General features: G+C 34.4%; 5 protein-coding genes across 6 annotated transcripts; 2 read left to right on the forward strand and 3 right to left on the reverse strand.

Moving 5' to 3' along the window:
• On the forward strand, positions 1,397 to 4,433 carry LOC109352694 (thioredoxin H9-like). The gene is made up of 5 exons (XM_019594863.1): positions 1,397 to 1,586; positions 2,245 to 2,303; positions 2,719 to 2,841; positions 3,881 to 4,003; positions 4,148 to 4,433. Exons 2-5 carry the CDS (start codon positions 2,283 to 2,285, stop codon positions 4,301 to 4,303), a joined length of 423 nt encoding a protein of 140 aa, XP_019450408.1. The 5' UTR covers positions 1,397 to 1,586; positions 2,245 to 2,282; the 3' UTR covers positions 4,304 to 4,433.
• On the reverse strand, positions 4,909 to 7,852 carry LOC109352683 (receptor-like protein kinase FERONIA). The gene has a single exon (XM_019594849.1). It carries the CDS (start codon positions 7,764 to 7,766, stop codon positions 5,046 to 5,048), a length of 2,721 nt encoding a protein of 906 aa, XP_019450394.1. The 5' UTR covers positions 7,767 to 7,852; the 3' UTR covers positions 4,909 to 5,045.
• LOC109352690 (alpha-galactosidase 1-like) lies at positions 9,001 to 12,096 on the reverse strand. Its single transcript, XM_019594856.1, has 15 exons — positions 11,796 to 12,096; positions 11,628 to 11,686; positions 11,456 to 11,512; positions 11,316 to 11,350; positions 11,119 to 11,222; positions 10,957 to 11,032; positions 10,811 to 10,869; positions 10,618 to 10,683; positions 10,412 to 10,495; positions 10,255 to 10,319; positions 10,078 to 10,160; positions 9,890 to 9,980; positions 9,752 to 9,801; positions 9,421 to 9,561; positions 9,001 to 9,336 (listed from the first exon to the last, which is right to left on the reverse strand). The coding sequence occupies exons 1-15, from the start codon at positions 11,966 to 11,968 to the stop codon at positions 9,244 to 9,246; spliced, it is 1,236 nt and encodes a 411-aa protein (XP_019450401.1). The 5' UTR covers positions 11,969 to 12,096; the 3' UTR covers positions 9,001 to 9,243.
• LOC109352688 (mannan endo-1,4-beta-mannosidase 6-like) lies at positions 13,943 to 16,435 on the forward strand. Its single transcript, XM_019594855.1, has 6 exons — positions 13,943 to 14,145; positions 14,347 to 14,611; positions 14,703 to 14,900; positions 15,034 to 15,156; positions 15,307 to 15,518; positions 15,817 to 16,435. Exons 1-6 carry the CDS (start codon positions 13,994 to 13,996, stop codon positions 16,247 to 16,249), a joined length of 1,383 nt encoding a protein of 460 aa, XP_019450400.1. The 5' UTR covers positions 13,943 to 13,993; the 3' UTR covers positions 16,250 to 16,435.
• On the reverse strand, positions 16,621 to 21,382 carry LOC109352687 (serine/threonine-protein kinase AtPK2/AtPK19-like). 2 transcript variants are annotated; one of them, XM_019594854.1, is made up of 8 exons: positions 21,269 to 21,382; positions 19,719 to 20,675; positions 19,143 to 19,225; positions 18,930 to 19,050; positions 18,329 to 18,502; positions 18,075 to 18,182; positions 17,121 to 17,442; positions 16,621 to 16,888 (listed from the first exon to the last, which is right to left on the reverse strand). In XM_019594854.1, exons 2-7 carry the CDS (start codon positions 20,397 to 20,399, stop codon positions 17,143 to 17,145), a joined length of 1,467 nt encoding a protein of 488 aa, XP_019450399.1. In that variant the 5' UTR covers positions 20,400 to 20,675; positions 21,269 to 21,382; the 3' UTR covers positions 16,621 to 16,888; positions 17,121 to 17,142. The 2 variants fall into 2 exon arrangements, with proteins under 2 accessions (XP_019450399.1, XP_019450398.1); XM_019594853.1 differs by having other exon boundaries at positions 16,621 to 17,442.

The raw sequence follows: 21,537 nt of genomic DNA on the forward strand, positions 1-21,537 counted from the left end.
CATTTGAAGGTAAACTTGCTTTGTTAGATTGAGATACATGAATTATGAGTATGAGGTCTTAAGTGAAAATGTTAACACCACTATTACCATCTTATTGACATTAGACTGTGTATCAATTGTTCTATCTTGATTTTAAAGTACATGTCATAGCCTGATAGTGTAAGCCGACAATGCAAGTCGGATATTGCAAGCCGGACCCAAATATCTTATGTTTTAACCGGGTAATCGCACAACCCTAAAGAGACACACCTATGAACGGATAGACGATAAGACAAGGTAATGATCACCTATGACATTCTATTGCTAAATCGTCTGCATAGTGTAGACATCTACTACATGTTGCACGCTACCTACATCTCACTATACCCCACAACAACATACAGAATGAACCAATGACATAACCACACATACTAATATGAGCATAAGTGAACTATTCACATAATACGTATCTACCAAAATCACCGGACATGGGAAAACAACCTTCGCGTGACTAGGATAGATCCAACAGACCATTCGGTCGGCTAGACTGAGAACATCTACAAGAATATTCTTCTCACTTCTCTACTATAAATAAGAGTTCTCCCCCTTAAGGAACTCTACTTACTTACACTTACATTATCCACTTACTTAGTTACTCTCTCACTCAATCTCTTACTTATTATTCTATGATATTCTACCTATCTTTTACATACTGACTTAGATTGCCGGAGAACCAAATAAGTATATCAACTATTTAACTAATCATATAAATTAAAAGCAAAATTGTAAAAATATCATTTTCAGAAATTAAACTCTTAAATCTTTGGTCTTTTTGTGAATCCAATGAGATCTTACACAACTAAACTAACATCTTGGTGATCGGTTAGTAAAGTAAGTTTAACCTTATTTTCTTTTAGAGTTAAAGTTAATTGATCATGATGTTGGTCAAAAGACTAGTAACTTACTTGAAAATTGATACATAAATAAAAAAAACATGGGAATGGTGAGAGAGAGAGAGGTGTTGCTTAGTATTAGTGCTATCTTAACAACTAATTAGTTGTCTTTAATCAATTAATTAACTAACACCTCACACTACCCAATCAACTCCTTCTTAAACAATAAAATAAATAATCCAATTGGTCAAAAACACATCCAACATATTTCACTAAAAAAAAATGAAAAAATGAAAATGGCAAATATGTCCCTATTATATTTTGGTGTAGTGTACTAATTTGAGTTGTAAAATAAAGAAGAAACACATGGTCCATTTGGTAATTTCGTTGTCACTAGTCTTATTAAGGTTATATAGTTGTCATTGTGTTACTTTATAAGTATGAACCAAAACAAAGGTTGTTCTTGTCTGAATTCAAAACCTGGTGCCTTTCTTTTTCTCTTTCTTTCTCTCTACTTCTTTCAAATCTTCAATCTTTTTCTTTAAACTTAAATACCCCACTAACTTCAAATTAAAATAAACAGACAAAAAATCAAATTTGTTATCTTCTCAGAGGTTTCACAATTCTCTCTGATTTCTGCTCAATTCTGAAACTTGGGTGTTCTATTCTTCTCTCTTGTTGAACTAATTAAGCTCTCAGAATCCTATTTTGGAGGTAATTGACTTAAAGAGTTCATTTTTCTTCCTTTTCTAATTCACCAATATTTCCTTTTTCCCTTCAATTCATTTTTTTTTTCTTTCTAAATTTGTTATCATGGATTTATTTTATTTGGTTGAAAGTTGACAACTTTATATTCCAGATGTAGAAATTCTCTAATTACACGCACAAGCTGATTCCAGAAACTACTACTTATGAACAACACTATTTCCTTTTGTCTTCTCAACAGCCAGAGAATTTTTATGACCAACTTAGTTTGCTTTTTGCTTTTTGCATTTTGGGAACTTATGGCACTTTTGGTAGGGAGTGGATGCAAATTTGAGAATTAATGTATTAAACCATGTGTGATTTTTGCATTTGTAGCAAACTATTTTTGCCTTGTGGGTGGCAACACCATATTTGTTTATGATTTCATTATCAGAAATACGACTATTTATCAAAGTGAACATTTATGGAAGTGTATGTTTTCTTATGTTGATTATATTTTACTTTCCTTGTGTGGTCTTGGTGTAATTTGAAGGCTCATTAGCCCGTTAATCAAGTATTGCATGTTTGCATTAACTAAGCTATTGTTTTATGTACTTGTTTATTTTATTCTGGTGTACTAAAAGAATTTTGTTTTGCTGAGATTAATTGTCTTTCTTTCTGCTTTCAGGCCTATACTTTACAAGTTTGTGACTTTCAAACAATTCAATGGGGAACTGCTTGAATAAGGTGAGCATAATTAGATACTCGATGAGATTATTCAGGTTTGTGGTTGTGTGTTTTTTCGTCGTTAGTTTATGAGGTGAGGATAATATAAAGATCCTGTTAGAGAGAATGTTTTTTTGTTTTTCTCTTCACTTGGTTCTTTAGGGGTGTGTTTTTTGTAAACAACTTAATGGAGCGCTAATTCAGTATGCTTCTTTGAAATAAGAGCTTATTTTTAGAAGTTTCTCTAACAAGCTTATTAAAATGAACTAAAAAGAACTTGTTGAAATAAGCTAAAAAGAGTTTATGTGAAGGTCATAAGCTTCTTGGATAATTTTATTGAAATAAACAATTCTTATAGGGTTATCTTTCAAATGCCCTCTTATTCATATGTTTTGATTCAACTGACAGAGAAGTTTCATGTTTCTAATGCATGTAGTCTCAATCTAAGGATAGTGATTCTGACTATCATGTGGAGTTTGCTGCTGGTAATGTGAAACTTATTACCACGAAAGAAGCCTGGGATCAAAAGTCTGAAGAAGCAAAGAGGGATGGGAAAATTGTAAGTTTTCCATCTTATTTGATTCTGACTATCTCATTCAAGTTTGGTGATTGCATTGAGTTGTAAGATTTTCTTTGGAAGCATGGTTCAGAATCAGGATATCTCATTGATTTCATTCTAGATTTACCATATTCATAGTAAGACCAACAGTGTGCTTGATTTGCTAAAAAATGAAGGACAACTCAAAACACAGTTATCTGTCCCTCGTTTGCTTTTTCCTCGTCATGGGACAATTCATAAGTCATACTTTTTGTCGAGTGAACTTAAATTGCCAAGTGTCATCCTTGCATCAAACACATCCTAAGGATATAACTTGATATTCCCAATATTGATGTATGTCATACCAATGTCCTGTGATTTAATCTTGAACCTTGGAAAGGACAATTTAGTCCCCTTTGCCGTGATTTTACTCTTGCCACTCTAGTAGTAGTGTAGAATTTGTTTCCAACTAGGTATTGAAATAATATCTTAGGTAATGTTTGGTACAAAAAATGTGTTACATTTCTAGGCATCTCACTTTTGAGGATGACTTACCCACATTTGGTATAAGGTTGGAAAAAAATGTTCAGGTAAATGATATTTCCAGGAACCTGAAAATACTATGGCAATTGAAGTTTCGATCCCAATGGTAAAATCAATTTTTGAATGTGAAACGAGTTTTGTAGCAAAGGGTAGCCCAGTGCATGAGTTTTCCACCTAGTGGGGTCTATGGAGGGTAGATTTACGAAGCTTTACCCCACACAAGTTGAGTGGCTGTTTCCAGGGAAGGGTATTTTTGGAAAATCAATCACATTCCTATGAATGTTTTATATCAACCAAACATAGGAATGAAAGTTATCCATGCATCCCATTAAATCATGTCAGCTACCAAACATTACCTTAGTGCAAACTATAATTTAAGGTCAAGAACAAGTCATCTAATGTTTGAACTTGTGGATTCCATATAACAATTTAATTGCTTGCAGACTTTCCATATACTTTATATGAATGTATGATTTATTTTTCTATGTATGCAATACTAATGGTCCATTTTCAACAGGTGGTTGCAAATTTCACTGCAACATGGTGTGGTCCATGCAAGATGATTGCGCCACTGTATAGCGAGTTATCTGAGAAATACACATCTTTTATGTTCTTGTTAGTTGATGTGGATGAACTAGCAGTAAGCATTCAAGTTATTGTTTCATACTATTATTTTGTAATTGAACTTTAGTATAAGATATTAGTTTAACTAACATTCCCCTTATATATAAATGTAAGTTATTGTTTCATACACTATCCAACATGTTTTGTTTTATGTTGGCAGGACTTCAGTACTTCATGGGACATAAAAGCCACACCAACATTCTTCTTTCTTAAAGATGGAAAAGAAATTGATAAACTTGTAGGAGCCAACAAGCCTGAGCTGCAGAAGAAGCTTGCTTCGGTTAACGATTTAATTCCTCAGCATGATAATCAATAGCTACTTCAGGGCTTTCTTCTTTCACAAGTCATAACTTATTTGATCTTGGATCTTTTGCATGTTTTACAGTGAATGAGAGTGTCTTTCAATTTTATTTAATTTTGATGTAAATATAAGTTTCCAATGCTTGGTTGGTTGTTGTGGCTGTAGTAGTCAAACAAGCTTGTTTTGAAATTATAAACAAACAAATTTGTGCTTTGTTATTCAAGCTAAAGATCTTTATTCTATTGTTGCCATTTTTCTTATACTCATTAAGTCAACCAACAAACTACTTCTCTCTAACTCTTTCACACGTTATCTTCATGTATTCAATATTATATTTTATATTCCTTCCACCTTACTATATCATATTATGATTTTATAGACATTATTTCCATAATTTATGGTTGAATTTAGGAAAGTTGCCATGCTATTATTTTCAAACATAAGAAAATACACGTTTATAAACAACATGAGTCATCAACATGATCTAGGACACATACTTCATTGACTATTTGTGGGCACAATAGACACATAGTAAACTCATTACAACATGTATGCTCTTCATTCTTCATGTAGCATACTAACAAATTGCAACTTACATGATTGTAATAAATCAGAAAGATAAAGACAAAGGAATAATAATACTAGAAAAATGAATAACATTGTAGCATACAAATATACTCTGATTCAGTAATTAACAAGTGAAAATAGATTACACAACCAAATTTGGTACAAGTAAAAATATAATTAGTAAATGAAATTAACGGCCTTTTGGATTCATGATCTGAGAAAAGACAGCACTAGGTGTTAATCCATCAGAGTCTTCACTTGCCAAGCTTCTACCACCAATGCTCATACTCATACCACTGCTTCTAGAATCACTCACATTACTTGCATCAGTGTCCTTCTTCCCTTTACAATCATCACTACTAAACAATGGCTCCTCTTCATTCACCATCATTTTCCCACCAAAATCCTTGTCACTCTCCTCAGCACTTTCTTGAAGCTGCAATGCAAACTCAAGGTTCCACAACACATCACCCATTGAAGGCCTCTCTATTCCTTGGTCAGACACACACTTCATTGCGGTCTCAGCGAATTTCTTAAAGCACTCTGGCACTATCTTGCCTTTCAGATAAGGATCCATGATTTGATCAAGAATACCCTTTTTATAACAATGTGGTGCCCACTCGGCTAGACTCACTTGCTCCTTAGCAAGTGTTGGATTCAAAGCTGGACGAGCACACAATATCTCAAACAGAACCACACCGAATGAGTAAACATCAGACTTGTCAGTAAGTTGCTGCCTCCTGAAGTATTCAGGATCCAAGTAACCAAAACTACCCTTCACCACAGTACTCACATGTGTGTTATCCAATGTTGGACCTGTTTTGGACAATCCGAAATCTGAAACCTTAGCCACCCACTTCTCATCCAGTAAAATGTTTGTTGTCTTCACGTCACGGTGGATGATAGTGTGTTTAGCACCAGTGTGTAGATAATGCAAACCACGAGCGGCCCCAATGCATATCTCAAGCCTTTGTTTCCACGGCAGTGGTGGTTTCTGAGTCTTGTATAGATGCTCCCTGAGTGTTCCATAGGCCATGTAATCATAAACAAGAATCATCTCAGTGTTCTCTTCACAGTAGCCGATCAATGAAACAAGATGACGGTGGCGAAGCTTTGAGAGCATTTCAATCTCAGTTTGGAACTCATGCACCCCTTGGTCAGATAGTGGATTCCCACGCTTAATTGCAACTTTGGTTGTTCCACCATCGACTTCACCTTTGTAAACCTTACCGAATCCTCCCACCCCGAGAATTAGAGCATCATCGAAGTTTTTTGTGGCAGCTTTGATTTCAGCAAATGAGAAGTGTCGGCAAAGGTTTGAAGGGAGTGAAGATGCATAACTTCCTGTTGTGTTTGTCTTGGCAGAACCTGCAGAGTGTGAATTGCCATAGAGAGAAAGTGGAAGCCAGCCAGATGGACCCTCAGTTGCACTAGACTCCTTTCTATGCCTACGGCGACATGCAAACACAAATAGTCCAACAACAAGTAGTAATAAAACAACTCCTCCACCAATACCTCCAGCAATCACTCCTGTCTGACTCTTTGATTTAGCATGAGGATGTGACCGAGCCAATGAAGGGTCAATTTTCTCCTGCAAAGGAGGAGGAATAGGATTTGTCCCAGCAAGACTACCAGTAGAATCATTAATCTTGAATATCTCCACTCCATTTAAGATTGCATCATAGTACTGTGGCTTCGAAGCTTGATCTGGATTCAATGCAAGCCATAAATCCTGCCGTGGCTCTCCATTAGGAACAAATACAACATAATCTTTGTGTACCGGAACTCCATTTGAATGTGAAAGGCCTGATTCCTTTGCCCAAGCAATAACATCAGCACCACCGGGCCCAGCAGTTTGATTATTGAGGAAAATATCAAACACCCTCTGATTGATCCTGGTTATATTCGTCGAGCCCTCACAAAAGTGGAGTCTCACAAGATATGAAAACCCTGAATCGATCCAGAAAAGCCAAGTCAGGTTGTAATTCAAGTTGATTTGGGGGTTTGGGCCCATTGATCTGGCTGTAGTGTACACATCATTCGGAGCTATATAACTTGGTGTGCCCGGAGGGTACTCGATCTTCACAGATGGATCAGCAGGCTCAGTAACTCCAAATGCAGCACCAAAGATGTAAGGCATATCATCTGACCATGACCTGAAAAGACCGGTATCATGAGATGGCGAGATATCATTCCCACCAACATTTAACCTGTAAACATTCTCAAGTGTGGTGCTGTTATCAATAGTAAAAGGAGTATTTGTACCAACAATCAAAGTACTAACATCACTAGAAGTATAAATGTCTGGCATAGACACCACCTCAATCCCATTCACAAACGCATATGAATTCGATGCATTGGCAGATGGACTAAAAGTCACATTCAATGTTTCCCCTTCGACATGTATCACATACTCCTTCACAATGTACGCATAATTCAATGCCAGCGTATTCTGTGCAACGCTGAAGTTCCTAAGGAGGGTGTACGATTGCTGCACCGTGACACCAAACAAAGCATTTGATGCATTGAGGCCAGCGTATGAAGCCGGGTAAAAGTACAGCCTGAGAAATTTCCAACCAGACGCCACTGGAATCGAGTAGGTGAACTGTGAGTAGAACACGCGGGCTGTCATGTATGGCACCTCAGGGACAGCAGGGTCCTGAGTGGCAGCCGGCGAAGTTGTTGATTTTTTTACAGCGGCAGAGGATGATTCAAACTTTGAACCAATATCAGTGTTCCAATCCCTTCCATCAGCATCAGTGCTAGATGGAGGACCACCACAACTCAGCAAGATTTTATCCGTTGGCTTAAAATCTGCTGCTACGACAACCTCAATAGATAACAAGAACACACATAACAACGATGTAATAAAAAAACAGTAATTGAGGTTGTTGTTTTTGTTGCTCCTCATGACACACTCAACATTCAACCTTACAAAAACCCTTTTGTTGTTATTGTATGGGATTATAATAGCAAACAAAGAAAGCTACTAAATTTGGTGAAAAGATCTGATTTTGTTCATGAGACAACACACACTAGTGAAAACTCAAAAGTCAGAACAAAGACCCCTTTTTTGTTTACTGTTTGAGATTATAATAGCTTAACAAGCCCTTTGTTGGTGGAATGATCTGATTTTGATGGTGCCCATATCAAAAAAGGAAAGTGAGGTATTTGCAAAAACAAGAAAAGAGTCAAAATAAGGAAGCTTTTCACCTTAAGCTATAGAAAGATGATGATGAAGAAGAAGGGTAGCTGAGTGAGTCAAAGAAGATAGATCTCCGGGTATGAAGGGTTGTGATTGGACATTGGAGTTGGGAAGAGTAGAGAGAGAAAACATAAAGAAGTTGCATCAAATATTGTACCTATTTCATTTCATTAGACATTAGTAGTACTATTTCATTAACACATGCATAATTAGATAAAGTTAGTTAATAAAGATGTATTTACTGTTAATTAGGTAAAGTAGTTAAAGTACATTAAATCAAGGGTGGTACTGTATCGTTATTTATTTACTGCATCTTTTGGTATTATTTCTATGATAAAAAAAGTGAAATAATGTCTAGTTGTGTTGAAGCCTTTTCTGAATAAAAAAGGATGAAGATTATGAGAATTAAATAATGAATTAAATAATCTTAGTTAAAGGGGTTTATAAAATATAATGAAATGAATAATTTATAAAATGATTGGAAGACAGATAAGTTTTGCTGTATCGATCTAAAAGATGTCCTAATAATCTCAAGTCTCACCACTCTATCTACATTCTTATTTTCATCTTCAATCAACTTAATAATATTTTATATAAAACTAAGTCCCTTTCTTCATATAAGATGTCCTTTGACTAATAGATAAAGATTCAACAATTTCAGGATGTTTTCTTTAATCATTCTTTAATATATGAAATGATTCAACAATTTCAAGCATCTTCTTTCCATTCTGTTGAAATGCTTAACTATTTGGTTTCTGAAGAAATCATCACAAACACCATTAATAAAAATATATTTGATTTGATTCTGCTAGTGCTAGTGCTAGTGGCAAGTAACTTGGATGTGGATGTTGCAAATTTGTTACATTTCTTTCCTCCTTTTTTTAATATCACTATTAAATCTCACACATGCTTGTTGCATGAATAATGGATTAAATAATGATGAATCAAATTATGTCACAATCCTTAATGATAAATTATTTCTAAATACAAACCATTGATTTATATTAATTTTTTTATAAATATATAAAACATTGATATGGAAAGGAGAAAAATACAAAAAACATTACCACATAAGCCAAGTGAAACATGTAAGGAAAGAAATGTAGAAACAGATGAATAAGTTTTGTTAAAGATTATTTGGTCAAAAAACTAAAGCTGCAATCCTAATAATGTGTTCCAGAACTCAAGCTATTGGCTTCAACACATACATTTTACATGCATGTGGATCTACTGTTGCACTCAATTTATCCACGAATTTTCTCTTCAATGTCTTGTGCTGCATGCATTACCACCTTACATTATCAGAATTTAATACCAAACAAAATAATATTTAATTAATAATGATGTATAGTAATAGTACCTCCCAAAGATCTCTGGCTTCAACAACACTTTTTGGAGGAATGTCAATGTCATCCCAACTTGCTGTAATGGCATTTCTCAATGGCCCTCTATTAAGCAATACAACTGCTACCCTGTATCCTGAAAGAGGACCTGCCCAAATCTGTTCATAAAATGCATCCTTATGAGTTATGATTATCATTTTTGCCGCATAATATAGTTACTAAGCACGACCTAGTCGGATCCAGGGAGAGTAAATATACACAGCTTTAGTATCGCACATGATGAGGCTATTTCTGGTGGATCTAGCATAGAAAAAAGAACATATGTTGCATATAACAAAAGTAATTCACCTCTACATCACCTTCCATCCTAACTTTTTTAGCTTGTACACCAAGTGGATCTGGCATAGGAAGATAAAGGATATTAACATAACAGTGATAATCATTAAATTTCATGTTACATTGAACTACAATAAATTATAGAATGACCTTGGTTAACTGCGATAACTTCCTTATTAGTGACAATCTCTTTAGTCTCTTTCGTCATATTTCGAATGTCACAGCCCAGAAGAAGAGGAGCCTGCAACAGCAATTTGCATAGGAAACAGAAGGAATGTGCTAATGCTTTCTCATAAATGAATAAAAAACATTCATTGTTTGTGATTTGTGAACAAAACCTTAGAAATAGCCCATAAACTGAAGTGAACAACATATTCATCTTTAGTCATCCCTCCATTTCCCACCTCAAGCATGTCAGGATCTGTTGATTTCACTCATGATTAAACCAAATCCAAACAGAAATTGTTGTTTTTTTGTTTCAGTTTCAAATGAAGTTATGGTAATGAAATCCTAACCATTCCAACCACCAGGTCTTGCAAGGTCAGCATAAACTTCATTCATGTCAGCCCTTGAAATCATACTGCATAAAAAAGGGAACATATACATTTATTAGCTACAACTTACAAGTCCAAAAACAAAATCAGCTTTGGTCTACTTCATCAAAATGATCACCTTTCCCATGAATCATTTATGTCACCAGTAGTTCTCCAACTATTTCCCACTTTAGCGCCCCATAAAGCTGGGTGCAAGTCTCCCCTGTGGAACAAAGTACCAAATCTCAAATTTCATGAGGTTACAAGGACTAAATTGCAAACCATTGTCACATATAAACATTAGAGTGAAAACAAACATCATTCATAAATACCAAATAAAATTACCATTCACAAAGTGAGAAGAAGATTGGTCGACCTGCCTTCATCAAAGCCCGGGTCATAATAGGATATCTACATATAATGAAGGCCATGGTATTAAAATTAATATATGAAGATTAAATTGTAACATCGAAAAATCCATTCACATTTGGCCAAACAAAAGTTGATGAAGGCAGTGTACAAATTACTTTCAATCTACCTAGAAGTGGGCTTTGATCCATCATTGTTACAGTTATCATACTTCAAATAATCAATACCCTGTAAATAAGGCAATGTAGTGAATGTAGTAAGCACAATGTTTATACTTTATACTAAAAAATTCATAATTAGTACAATGTTTAATACCCATGATGCAAAAGTCCTAGCATCTTGAAACTCATGATGCAGTGAACCAGGCATCTTTTTGCTACAAGTAAAATACCTACAAAACAAAAACAAAAGCAAAATCATAAAGCTTAGCTTGGAAGAGTTGAAATCTAATTTGTAGTTGTGTTTTCATATATTTACCCTGCATCTGAATAAATTCCAAGCTTAAGGCCTTTGCTGTGAACATAATCTGCAAGAGCTTTAATTCCAGAGGGAAATGTTGAGTTCTTTGCTACTAGATTACCCTGTGATATAGAGTTTGCAGCAAAAATGTTTAATTCAATGCCATAACTAGAAGTAACACATCAAGCATATAATAAAAACCAATTGATTGATACCTTATCATCGCGAATTAGTTCAGCCCAACAATCATCTACAGGAATGGAAAATTGTAAATCAAAGTTAATTATGTGCTTATGAAATTTTGCAAAGTAACAATTGAATACTAGACTTGAAAGTTTAGTTGTGTTTGATGTACCTATATTGACATAGGTGTATCCAAACTTGGAAAGACCGGTAGAAACAAGTGCATCAGCTATAAACACAGGTACAAAAATTACATTGAGACAGCACTCATGTTTAAGTTCATTATAGCTAACAACATGTAAATAAGTGACATAACATATGAAGATATATGGATGACCAAGTACCTGTTTCTCTGATGATTTTTTCATCAATTTGACAGTTAAAATGATTCCAACTGTTCCACCTGCATCAAGTGATTTTGGCATAAGTGATTCTCTAAGAAGTTGCATCAAAATGATAGGAAGAAATTGCAAATGATAGAAGTGATTATATAATGAGATAAAGATGCATACCCCATAGGAGGAGTTGTAGCAAGTCCATTAGCAAGGAGATTTCTTCTAAACTGCTCCACTTGTTGATTCTTGTTGAGTCCTGATGCTGAAACAAAACCTGAACTCAATAATATATGAAAAAGGGTCATCAAAGCTAACAACACCTCACATCTAACTTTTCTTCTCTCCATCATTATTATTATTTTCACTTCAGCACAGTAACTGTTACTACTTACTACTACTAGTAGTACTATTACTGAAACAAGTTGATGAGATTGAAATGAGAGAGAAGATGGTCCCTTATCTATTTATGGAGAAAGAAAGAGAGGACACTATCATGATCCCTTATCATAATATAATAATACACTTATCATTCTTTTCAAGAAATAAATAATAGGCAATTATGTTACCTTATGTTCCATAAGAATCTGAATTATTAATATTCATTATTCTTTACTACAAATGATTTTATACTATCAAGGTAATAATAATATTAAATTTTGGATAAGAACAAACTGACTACTCCTTAATTTTCATACTAATTTTAATTAATAAATATATTTTTTAGATTCTCAAATATTTTATCTTTTATTCATATCACAAAGTTTACCAAAATTTTATGTTAGTTATCTACTATCTAACATAATCTTCATCTTTTATTCAAGCTTAGGACTGATTGTATAGGATCAAACACATGAGGCAGGTTTGAAAGTACTTCATGTAAATATTTCGTTCAGTGAACAAACCCATTAAACATGATAAGATTAGAAATGAATATATTAGAGAGAAAGTTAGACTAACTTCTGTATATTGTATAAAATATGGTTGTTTGCACATATGTGAAGGAGATTAGTAAAAACCTCGTAAAGAGAATAAATCAAATAGATGCTAATCCAATTCTTAGAGGAATAAGGAAACCGGAAAAAAAACTATAAGCAAAATGGTTAAGAAAGACTTATCGATCAACACTTTGTCAATAAATATAATTTATAGTATAGCTTTATGGTGTCATTCTACCACACCTAGTGGGATAAATGCTTAATGATTTATGTTGTACTCTCATATTATATTTAGTTTTTTTAATTTTTAATCTATTAATTATAATAAAAATATTAGAACCGAAATAATTAATATTAAGTAAAAAGAAACTTGATTAATGTTATATGTAAAAATTACCTTAATTCATAAGGATGATTGAACATTTTTTTGTTCTAACTTAAGAAATTATTATCCAAACTTGGTATTTTGATGGTTTATTACATTAACCCTATAATTTGAGTTTTTATGCCATTTTACAACTTAAAAGAGTAAAAATGAGCAAGAATTTGTGCTATGTAGCCAAAAATCTACTTAAGCTCAGATCATCTGCCCTATACTAAACGCAGCTATGCCAAGCACAACTAGGCAATAGGTTGAGCTAGATGAAGAGGTGTACTGAGCATACCATATCACTTTATACGGATCCGAAGTTGTTCCTACATACCATGGAAGAAATGATTAGATGAGTTGATGTTACACTTATGAAGGAGGTTGTATTTTCTCACCTTTGTTGTTGCTATAGTTTTCATGAAAATGGTTACTGCAAACATAATGTTTAAAACAACAACTAGGCATTAAGAGAGAACCCTAACCCTAGCGTTATGTTACGAGGACATTCAAACAAAATATCCTTGCATAGAATGTAGAAAGGTGGTTAGAGATGGAATCATGATAAGCAAGCAAATATAGTATTCATGACATTCAACCACACACATCACAGCTGAATTAACTCTTCTATATATCTTAAAGGAAGAGATTGCCTAATTTTACAAGTTTGTCAAAATCTGAAGAATACTTGGAATGCATTTCATTCTCCAATATAACGAATACTTAGAATTGGGTGTTAACATTTACATCATATTATTCCATTTACATCATACTCCTACAACAATAATAACTACTACTTTCAAACTATCTATGTATACCAGAAGTCTGCTTTGTGGAACCCACTTTAACTTACTTTGTGAGTAAGGGGTGAATTATTTTGTAACTTTACTCATATCCTTCACTTGTCTAATGTATATCCATTGCTCAACAATGAAAGTTAAACTTTTCTTTGCTTTAAAGCTTGAGAACAAACATCATCTCCACTTGCACCCTACTCTTCTATGGAACAAAAACTTAAGATGTTCACATATATAATGTGCTCCAAAACAGCATAGCTAGCTGAACCAAGCTCAATGGAGATATTTAGAGTTCGCATTATTTCTTTTATCTTTCTTCTGATTCTGACTGAAACTTTATGTTCCAATGCATTTGGTGGTAGTATGAAGAATGAGGAAGACCTCAAGGAAGGGCAAAATGATATTGTAAATTCTATCTCAAATTATGGGTATGCATTACAAATCCTTTTCCCCTCCAGCTACCATATCCTATATATGATTACTTTTCTCACAATTAAGACCCTTAAAGTTGTGTTTCTTCATTGTTGTGTGTATCACCAAAAAAAGTCACTTGAAATGCACCATAAGTAGTAGTACAAGTTTGAAAATTACATGTTTAATATTTATGTCTTACTGTGTTAATTAAACAGTGAAATGAAAGAAGATGAATGGGAAATGGTACAAAAGAGAGGGAATCAATTTGTGGTGAATGAGCAACCTTTCTATGTGAATGGATTCAATACTTATTGGCTAATGGTATTTGCTGCTGATGAGTCTACAAAAGGGAAGGTAACTGATGTGTTCAAACAAGCATCTTCAATGGGTTTAACAGTTTGTAGGACTTGGGCTTTCAATGATGGCCAATGGAGGGCTCTACAGAAATCTCCTTCTGTTTATGATGAAAATGTCTTCAAGGTGTTCCTTATTTTCAGTCCTTCATTTTAATCTATTACTACTATAGTAGGGTGGAATATGATCCATCATTTGTTTAATGTTGGTGTAACAGGCCTTGGACTTTGTGGTAAGTGAAGCAAAGAAATACAAGATAAGGCTAATATTATCATTGAGCAATAACTGGGAGGCATATGGAGGGAAAGCACAGTATGTGAAATGGGGCAAAGAAGCTGGACTTCATAACTTGACCTCTGATGATGACTTCTTCTCACACCCAACTCTTAGAACCTACTACAAGGCCCATGTTAAGGCAAGTTCCTTTAAATGTTATGCAACCATTCGTTACTTTCATTAGCATCAAAAGTTCATATGTATAATATAACTCAACATAATTGTATGCTTGAAACTTGAGCATGATTTCTAATACCATTTCCACTGTGTAGACGGTTCTCAATAGAGTCAATACATTCACAAATATCACTTACAAGGAAGATCCAACAATTTTTGCTTGGGAACTCATGAATGAGCCTCGATGCAACTCTGATCCCTCAGGTGATAAGTTACAGGTTTGCCTCTTCAAAACTTGTGCTATTGAAAATAAAATTTATATATGATTCAGTTTGTAAAATCATATAATGACATCAAAAGGTACACTCAAGTGATTAGTTCTGTCTATATGATTTCACATAGTGCATTCAATTGAATTTATATTGTAGGATTGGATACAAGAAATGGCATTCCATGTGAAGAAAATTGATCCAAAACATCTAGTGGAGGTTGGACTTGAAGGATTCTATGGACCCTCAACACCTCAAAGGGTTCAGTTCAACCCAAATACATATGCTCAACAGGTTGGAACAGACTTTATCAGGAACCATCTGGTTCTTGGTATTGACTTTGCTTCTGTTCACATGTATGCAGACTCTTGGTAAGTCTATTACTCCATAATGATATTGTTTTCTTCAAATATGTGACCTTATCATAAGTACCATATTCATATGCATGTGCTTACTTGTCTAGTCTATGTTATAAATTATACTATTTCTTAAGAATGTATTTTGTCATAAGCATTTGCTCTTAAATAATGCTAAACACACACTTATTGACTTATACAAACCATGTAAGAGCCATGACACAAAAGTTAGCCATCATATTAGTATTCGTATTCATTTCATGCCTTAATAATGCACAAAATATTCTAACTCAATATATTACCCATATTGAAGGATTTCACAACAAATTTCTGATACACATATCCCATTTGTAAAATCATGGATGGAAGCACACATAGAGGATGCTGAAAAGCATCTTAATATGCCAGTTCTTTTGACTGAGTTTGGTGTTTCTTCAAAAGATCCTGGATACAATTCATCATATAGAGACACACTTATAAGCACTGTGTACAACACAATCTTGAACTCTACAAGGAAAGGAGGGAGTGGTGCTGGAAGCCTTTTATGGCAGGTGTTTCCTGATGGAACAGATAATATGGATGATGGCTATGGAATTGTTTTCTCAAAATTTACTTCAACCTCAAGTATTGTGTCCCTTCAATCCAATAGGATGAAATTATTCAACTCCTTATGCTCTTCCAAATGCAATTGGAGTTGTAAGAAAAAGAATGTGTTGGAGAAGACACTCTACCATGATGAACTCTAAACACATGTAAACATGCATGGATAAATAAGGGATTCAGCATATCATGCCAAAAGTGTAATTATGATCATGCAAGCTCTCCATCTAAATATATAAGCTTGCCACAATACTCACATTAAGAATATACCCATACACATTTGCATCATGTGTCATATTGCAAAATAATTAAGGAAGCATTTTATGTGTTAAGTATAATAGTTCTTAATCTATTAACTAAAAATGTGATACAGTAACACTTCAATTAAAAACTTTACATTTTTTTAATGACATTGAAGGGAAGAGTGTATAAACTCTAAGTTCTACCAACACGTATTGTACAATTTGCATTCCCTAGCAGGAAAATATAAAGCACAGAACCAACAGGAAAGGAAGGAAACAAAATGCTCAGTACATAAAACTTGGTATTAAATAAAGCAATTTATTTGCATCAGTAATTCTAGCAAGTCAGCTCAACGCAATTGTAGAGCAGTAAGGCACATGAACTCATAAATTACCAACTTCACACAACTACAGACACAAGAAAATGTTTATTACTAAAAACAACTAGGACAGTGTATCTTTGGTTATACCAAAATCACTAGGACAGTGTACCACTGTTGAAGCATATCTAAATAAGAGCCCCTGACTAATGAGAAGAAAAACAGTATTGTGGAAACGTCTGCATTAGATAACATCACATCTACCACTTTTTGTGCTACTTCCCTATGTCTGTATGTCATATGCATTATTTCTATGTTACTTCTGTTCCATGCCACTCCCTCTGATTGGTCAAGAAGATAAATTTTGATTTAAATATCTAATAACTCAATAATTTCTAACCAATTAGAAGTGACACAAAGAAGTAGCACAAGAATGATACAAGTGATGTTTATTCCTTCAGGCAATGCGAAGGCCGGCTAACAAGCAGGGCTATTCCTTTGAAGAAAAGAGGCTGCAGGTCTGACATATGAGAAGTCTTTGAAGGGGTTTCCACCATTTGGACTAGCAGCCGGTGAGTCCACCACCGGCATATCAGTCCAACGCTTATCAAAGTTAGCAACACACTGCATACCAGCAACTTCAGGTCTAAAGCTTGGTTGGATTTCTCTTGCATCCAACTTCTTCCAGTTTATTGGTTTGAACCACTTGTGGCCTTTGATTTCCTCAATCCCCTTAGCTCCACTACCTAAGCGCTTACCTGCCTCCTTCTGTAGCAGCTGTAATAGACAAAATACCTTTGTTTAACTTCTGTTATCTAGCAATACAATATAATAGGAAAGTTCAAGATCAAATGTGAATCAAGGAATTGACATATTTTATGATGAACCAAGCAATTCAAGATAAATTTTGATGACAAAAACTTAATGAACAAAACTTAGGTTATTTCTTCATGTGGTTGTGGTGTTGTTCTCCGATAAAAGATAACGTGTAACATCACATCAACGAAAACATAATGTCTCACATCTATTACATGTTTTATTTTGGAAAACACCATCACAAGCACCTAAAGAATTATACCTGTTTTGTCCACACCTATGAGTCTTAAAAACAAACATCAGCTATCCTATCATGCTCAAAAGAATCCTTGATTTACTCAGATCCCTCTATGTAAAGCAATTAAAACATCTTCTTAGTATGCCTTAATTTATGGAAATATTTGAACATGGATAAGTAATATTGAGCATACTATATGCCAAATAATTGTACATGATGACAAGTTTAGTATAAATTTTATGATATAATCACAGGAAATTTCTTCTTTGTGCCATATAATTATTTATATGATGACAGGTGTGCATTACGAATTTACAATAACCAAAGCAATATTCTTCAGTGAGCTAGTTCCTACCCCTTTTAACAGAGAATGTGCTTCGCTAGACAAAAATGCTGGCATCTTCATCTTGTCTTTAACAATCTTCTGCTGAATTTTCTCACGGTTCCCACCACAGAACGGAGGCTGCAGAGGAGTGAAATAACAAAAACAATCATTTAGAGACTCCAAAAGGACATAGAGTTGCTCAGTTCCAAGTCACTACAACTTACAAGCATATTGCACAACAAAATGTGTATGAGAAACAAATTTATAAGAAGAAAGATGCAAACCTTTCCAGTAAGCATCTCAAACAGAAGGATGCCCACACTCCACCAATCAGCAGCCTTATCATGGCCCTTCCCGAGAATAATTTCAGGTGCCATGTACTCCAACGTTCCACACAGCGAATTAGATCTTGTACTCTCTTTAAAACACTTGGCTAATCCAAAATCAGTTAACATAACCTAACAAATAAGTCTCAGGTCAGTTACAACATTTATAAAGCCGGAATGACAGTCAGTAACTGGCCCGTTTGATTAAGCTTGAAAAAAAAGGTGATTTATAGGTTTTGTAAAAAGGTTATTCTCTATTTATAGATTTTGGAATCAAGAAGAAGCTATTTGTGTTCAGTAAAAGTAATAGGAGTCTTTTACATGATAGGCTACTTATGATAGTCGGAAGCTACTTAATCTGATTATTTTGAGATTCGGCTGATTACTGAAACATCTTACCTAAACATAAATCAATATATTGTAAGCGATTTTTTTCTTTTAAAAATGGTGACTTTGTTGAGTAAGATTTTTATTCATTTAAAAACGGTGATTTTGTTGAGAAAGAATCCCAAACAAATGAGCTCTTATATACAAACACGAGGGAGGAAAGAGATAGTACATGGCCATCAACGTCCATTAGGATATTTTCAGGTTTTAGATCTCTGTGCATAATCCCATTTGAATGGAGATGGGAAACTGCAGAAACAATCTCAGCTGCATATATGCGTGCTAGATCCTCTCTGAAAATCCAAGCAAGAATAGAACCACAGGTTTATGCAGTAAATTATAAACAGAAAAAAGAAGAAACTAAAAAAGATCAAAACCAAATTACCTGAAAAGGCCCTGGTGATAAAGTTGAAAGAAGAGATGACCTCCATTTACAAAATCCAGTACAAGATACAATCGGTATTTTGTCTGAAACAGAATATACAGAACACATCAATCTTAATTTCTACTATTTGAGCCGCATAGTTTTGTACTAATTAACAATGTGAAGCATTTTACAAACAAAGAACACAATTTTGGATATATAGTAATGAAAACAAAATCATGCCTTAAATTTAGATTTTGGGTGTCATACCTTATGATTTTGACACATAGACTGAAGTAGAAAGAAATAACAAAAGTGGCATATCATTTTTTATAAAAATAGAATGTCATCAATCTATACTAAGAATAATCTGTCCAGAAGTTATGTTATGTTCCACACAAGCACTAATAAATCTTCCTTCCAAATTGAGTTTTTTGGCATGTGGCACACTATTAAGCCTTGTATTCAACTTCAAATTTTAGGTTTTAATCGCAACCTTTCCTCTTTTAGAAAGAAGAGAGTCCCATATATTGCAGGTGATCATGAAAATACAAAAGAAGCTATAAAACACTACAATTACAATCATTTAAAAAATACCTGAAAAGAGTATCTGAGTTGTACAACATATGGATGCTCTATTTTTGTCAGAATATCCCTCTCAGCATTCATGTATTCAGCATGGTTCTTCTCCATAATTTTGTCCTTCCGCATAACCTTCATAGCATATATGTCCGAAGTACCCTTTTTCCTCACTTGATATACCTTAGCAAATGCACCCTGCCCCACAACCTTCAAAATCTCAAAATCTTCAATGCTAACTCTATGGATCTTCATGAGATTCCCATCTTCACTGATCAAAGATTCCTCAATGATAACATTGTCAAAGGAAGATTTGTTTACTTCACCAGTGGTCTCACCGGTGACATGTCCCACAAGCTCCAATGAGTCCTCAGTCTCATGTATGGTGAGCTTGCTGAGCTTCAACGATTGACTAACACAAGCAGAAGGACCGACAAGAGAATGTGAGCGTGTGTAAATGACTTCTGGGTCATCATAAACCAGCTCATTTGACTCTTCTACAGGTTCAACAGCAAAGGAATCAACGCTATTCCCTTCTACAGATGTTAGAACAGTTACCGGGCCAAAGACATCGTCAAAATCCAGCTCGACGTTATCCGTGTCTACCGTATTAGTAAGGCTTGAAGGAAAGAGTAATTGATTCTGTAACGGTTTGTATATGCGAGCCGATGTCAAACCAGAAAAGTGAGAGGAAACCATTTCTTTCGCCACTTAATAACCAAGGGATCTAAATATGCTGATGGCCAAATTAAACAAAGCCTATAGGTTAAGTGAGCTGAAGACCCCCACTGCTGATGGATTCCTGTCAATGGCGTGAATTAGGAGAAAGTTGATGTATGCGAATAGAGTTCCCAAGAATTTCGGCAGCAAGCTCAGCAAAATCCAGCAGAAGAGGTCGTTGTTCTTGTTTCCCGAATCACAGGAAACCAAGTATGCTCCAGTGGTTGTTGAACTCATGAAGATCCAATTAACAATCTGCATATCAACCAACAGAAAAATAAAATGAAAACGAAAAGGCAAACACAATCACAATGACAACTACTGTTGTTAGCATAATCATAATAAGACTTCTTAAAATGCAACATCACTTGAACATGCAACAAAAACAAAGGTGAAAGAGATCTAGTGTGTGTTTGTCTATGTGTTCCATTGTGGTCGAGTGCATGCCTTGTGCAGCATGATTTCCACACGTAAATTCAACAGTAATTCTTTTGGGCTGAATAGTTGATTTTCCCACAGAGAAATCTCCAAGCATATATTTATATTACATAACCAATTTCCATGTGCAAGAACACCAACAACACAAATGAAAATTGAAAGAGGGATGTTTGGAGTTGTAGTTTTTATCAGAACATTTGAAAAATTATCGATTCTTGAATCCAATAAAAAGTTAATTGGAATGAAATAACGGATCTACATGAAAAATAGAGAAACAGATCGAAATGGGTGTAAGAAAATGAAGTTTAAAAGATACGCATTTGATAAGCTATAAAACATTAAAAATGGAAACTTGAAAGTAAAGGGTAAATTAAAAATAAAAACTTTAGAGAGAAAGAAGAATGGAATACCTGGGAAGGTTGTTGGGGGAAGTGATGGAAAGAGGAATATGAGAATGTGTTGTGTTACAAATAAAAACGAAATATAAGAAAGAAGAACCTCTTATCTCGCGTTGCCACTTATAATTTATAAAGTTATAGAATTGGGTCAAACAAATTCATTGTTATGTGACACGTACCTATATTTCACTCCTTCAATGGAATATGCCCTTTCCCATTTCTAATATTCTTTTATACACACCATTTTATAATAATTTATCACTACTCTTATTTAAATAATT

The sequence above is a fragment of the Lupinus angustifolius genome, chromosome LG07 (genome assembly GCF_001865875.1).
Source record: "Lupinus angustifolius cultivar Tanjil chromosome LG07, LupAngTanjil_v1.0, whole genome shotgun sequence".
Lineage (NCBI taxonomy): Eukaryota > Viridiplantae > Streptophyta > Magnoliopsida > Fabales > Fabaceae > Lupinus > Lupinus angustifolius.

Bases quoted from the DNA above. Each gene is read 5' to 3' on its own strand.
- LOC109352683 (XM_019594849.1), bottom strand. From the start codon at position 7,766: ATGAGGAGCAACAAAAACAACAACCTCAATTACTGTTTTTTTATTACA.
- LOC109352694 (XM_019594863.1), top strand. From the start codon at position 2,283: ATGGGGAACTGCTTGAATAAG. The intron at 2,304-2,718 runs GTGAGCATAATT...TAATGCATGTAG, and splicing joins TGGGGAACTGCTTGAATAAG to TCTCAATCTAAGGATAGTGA. The intron at 4,004-4,147 runs GTAAGCATTCAA...TTATGTTGGCAG, and splicing joins TTGATGTGGATGAACTAGCA to GACTTCAGTACTTCATGGGA.
- LOC109352687 (XM_019594854.1), bottom strand. From the start codon at position 20,399: ATGGTTTCCTCTCACTTTTCTGGTTTGACATCGGCTCGCATATACAAA. The intron at 18,503-18,929 runs GTACTATCTCTT...CTTATTTGTTAG, and splicing joins TAATGGACGTTGATGGCCAT to GTTATGTTAACTGATTTTGG. The intron at 17,443-18,074 runs GTAGGAACTAGC...TGTCTATTACAG, and splicing joins CACATTCTCTGTTAAAAGGG to CTGCTACAGAAGGAGGCAGG.
- LOC109352690 (XM_019594856.1), bottom strand. From the start codon at position 11,968: ATGATGGAGAGAAGAAAAGTTAGATGTGAGGTGTTGTTAGCTTTGATG. The intron at 11,033-11,118 runs GTAAATATATGA...TTTGTTTTGTAG, and splicing joins GGAATTTATTCAGATGCAGG to GTATTTTACTTGTAGCAAAA. The intron at 10,684-10,810 runs GTAGATTGAAAG...CATTATATGTAG, and splicing joins GGATCAAAGCCCACTTCTAG to ATATCCTATTATGACCCGGG.
- LOC109352688 (XM_019594855.1), top strand. From the start codon at position 13,994: ATGGAGATATTTAGAGTTCGCATTATTTCTTTTATCTTTCTTCTGATT. The intron at 15,157-15,306 runs GTTTGCCTCTTC...TTTATATTGTAG, and splicing joins CCTCAGGTGATAAGTTACAG to GATTGGATACAAGAAATGGC. The intron at 15,519-15,816 runs GTAAGTCTATTA...CCCATATTGAAG, and splicing joins CACATGTATGCAGACTCTTG to GATTTCACAACAAATTTCTG.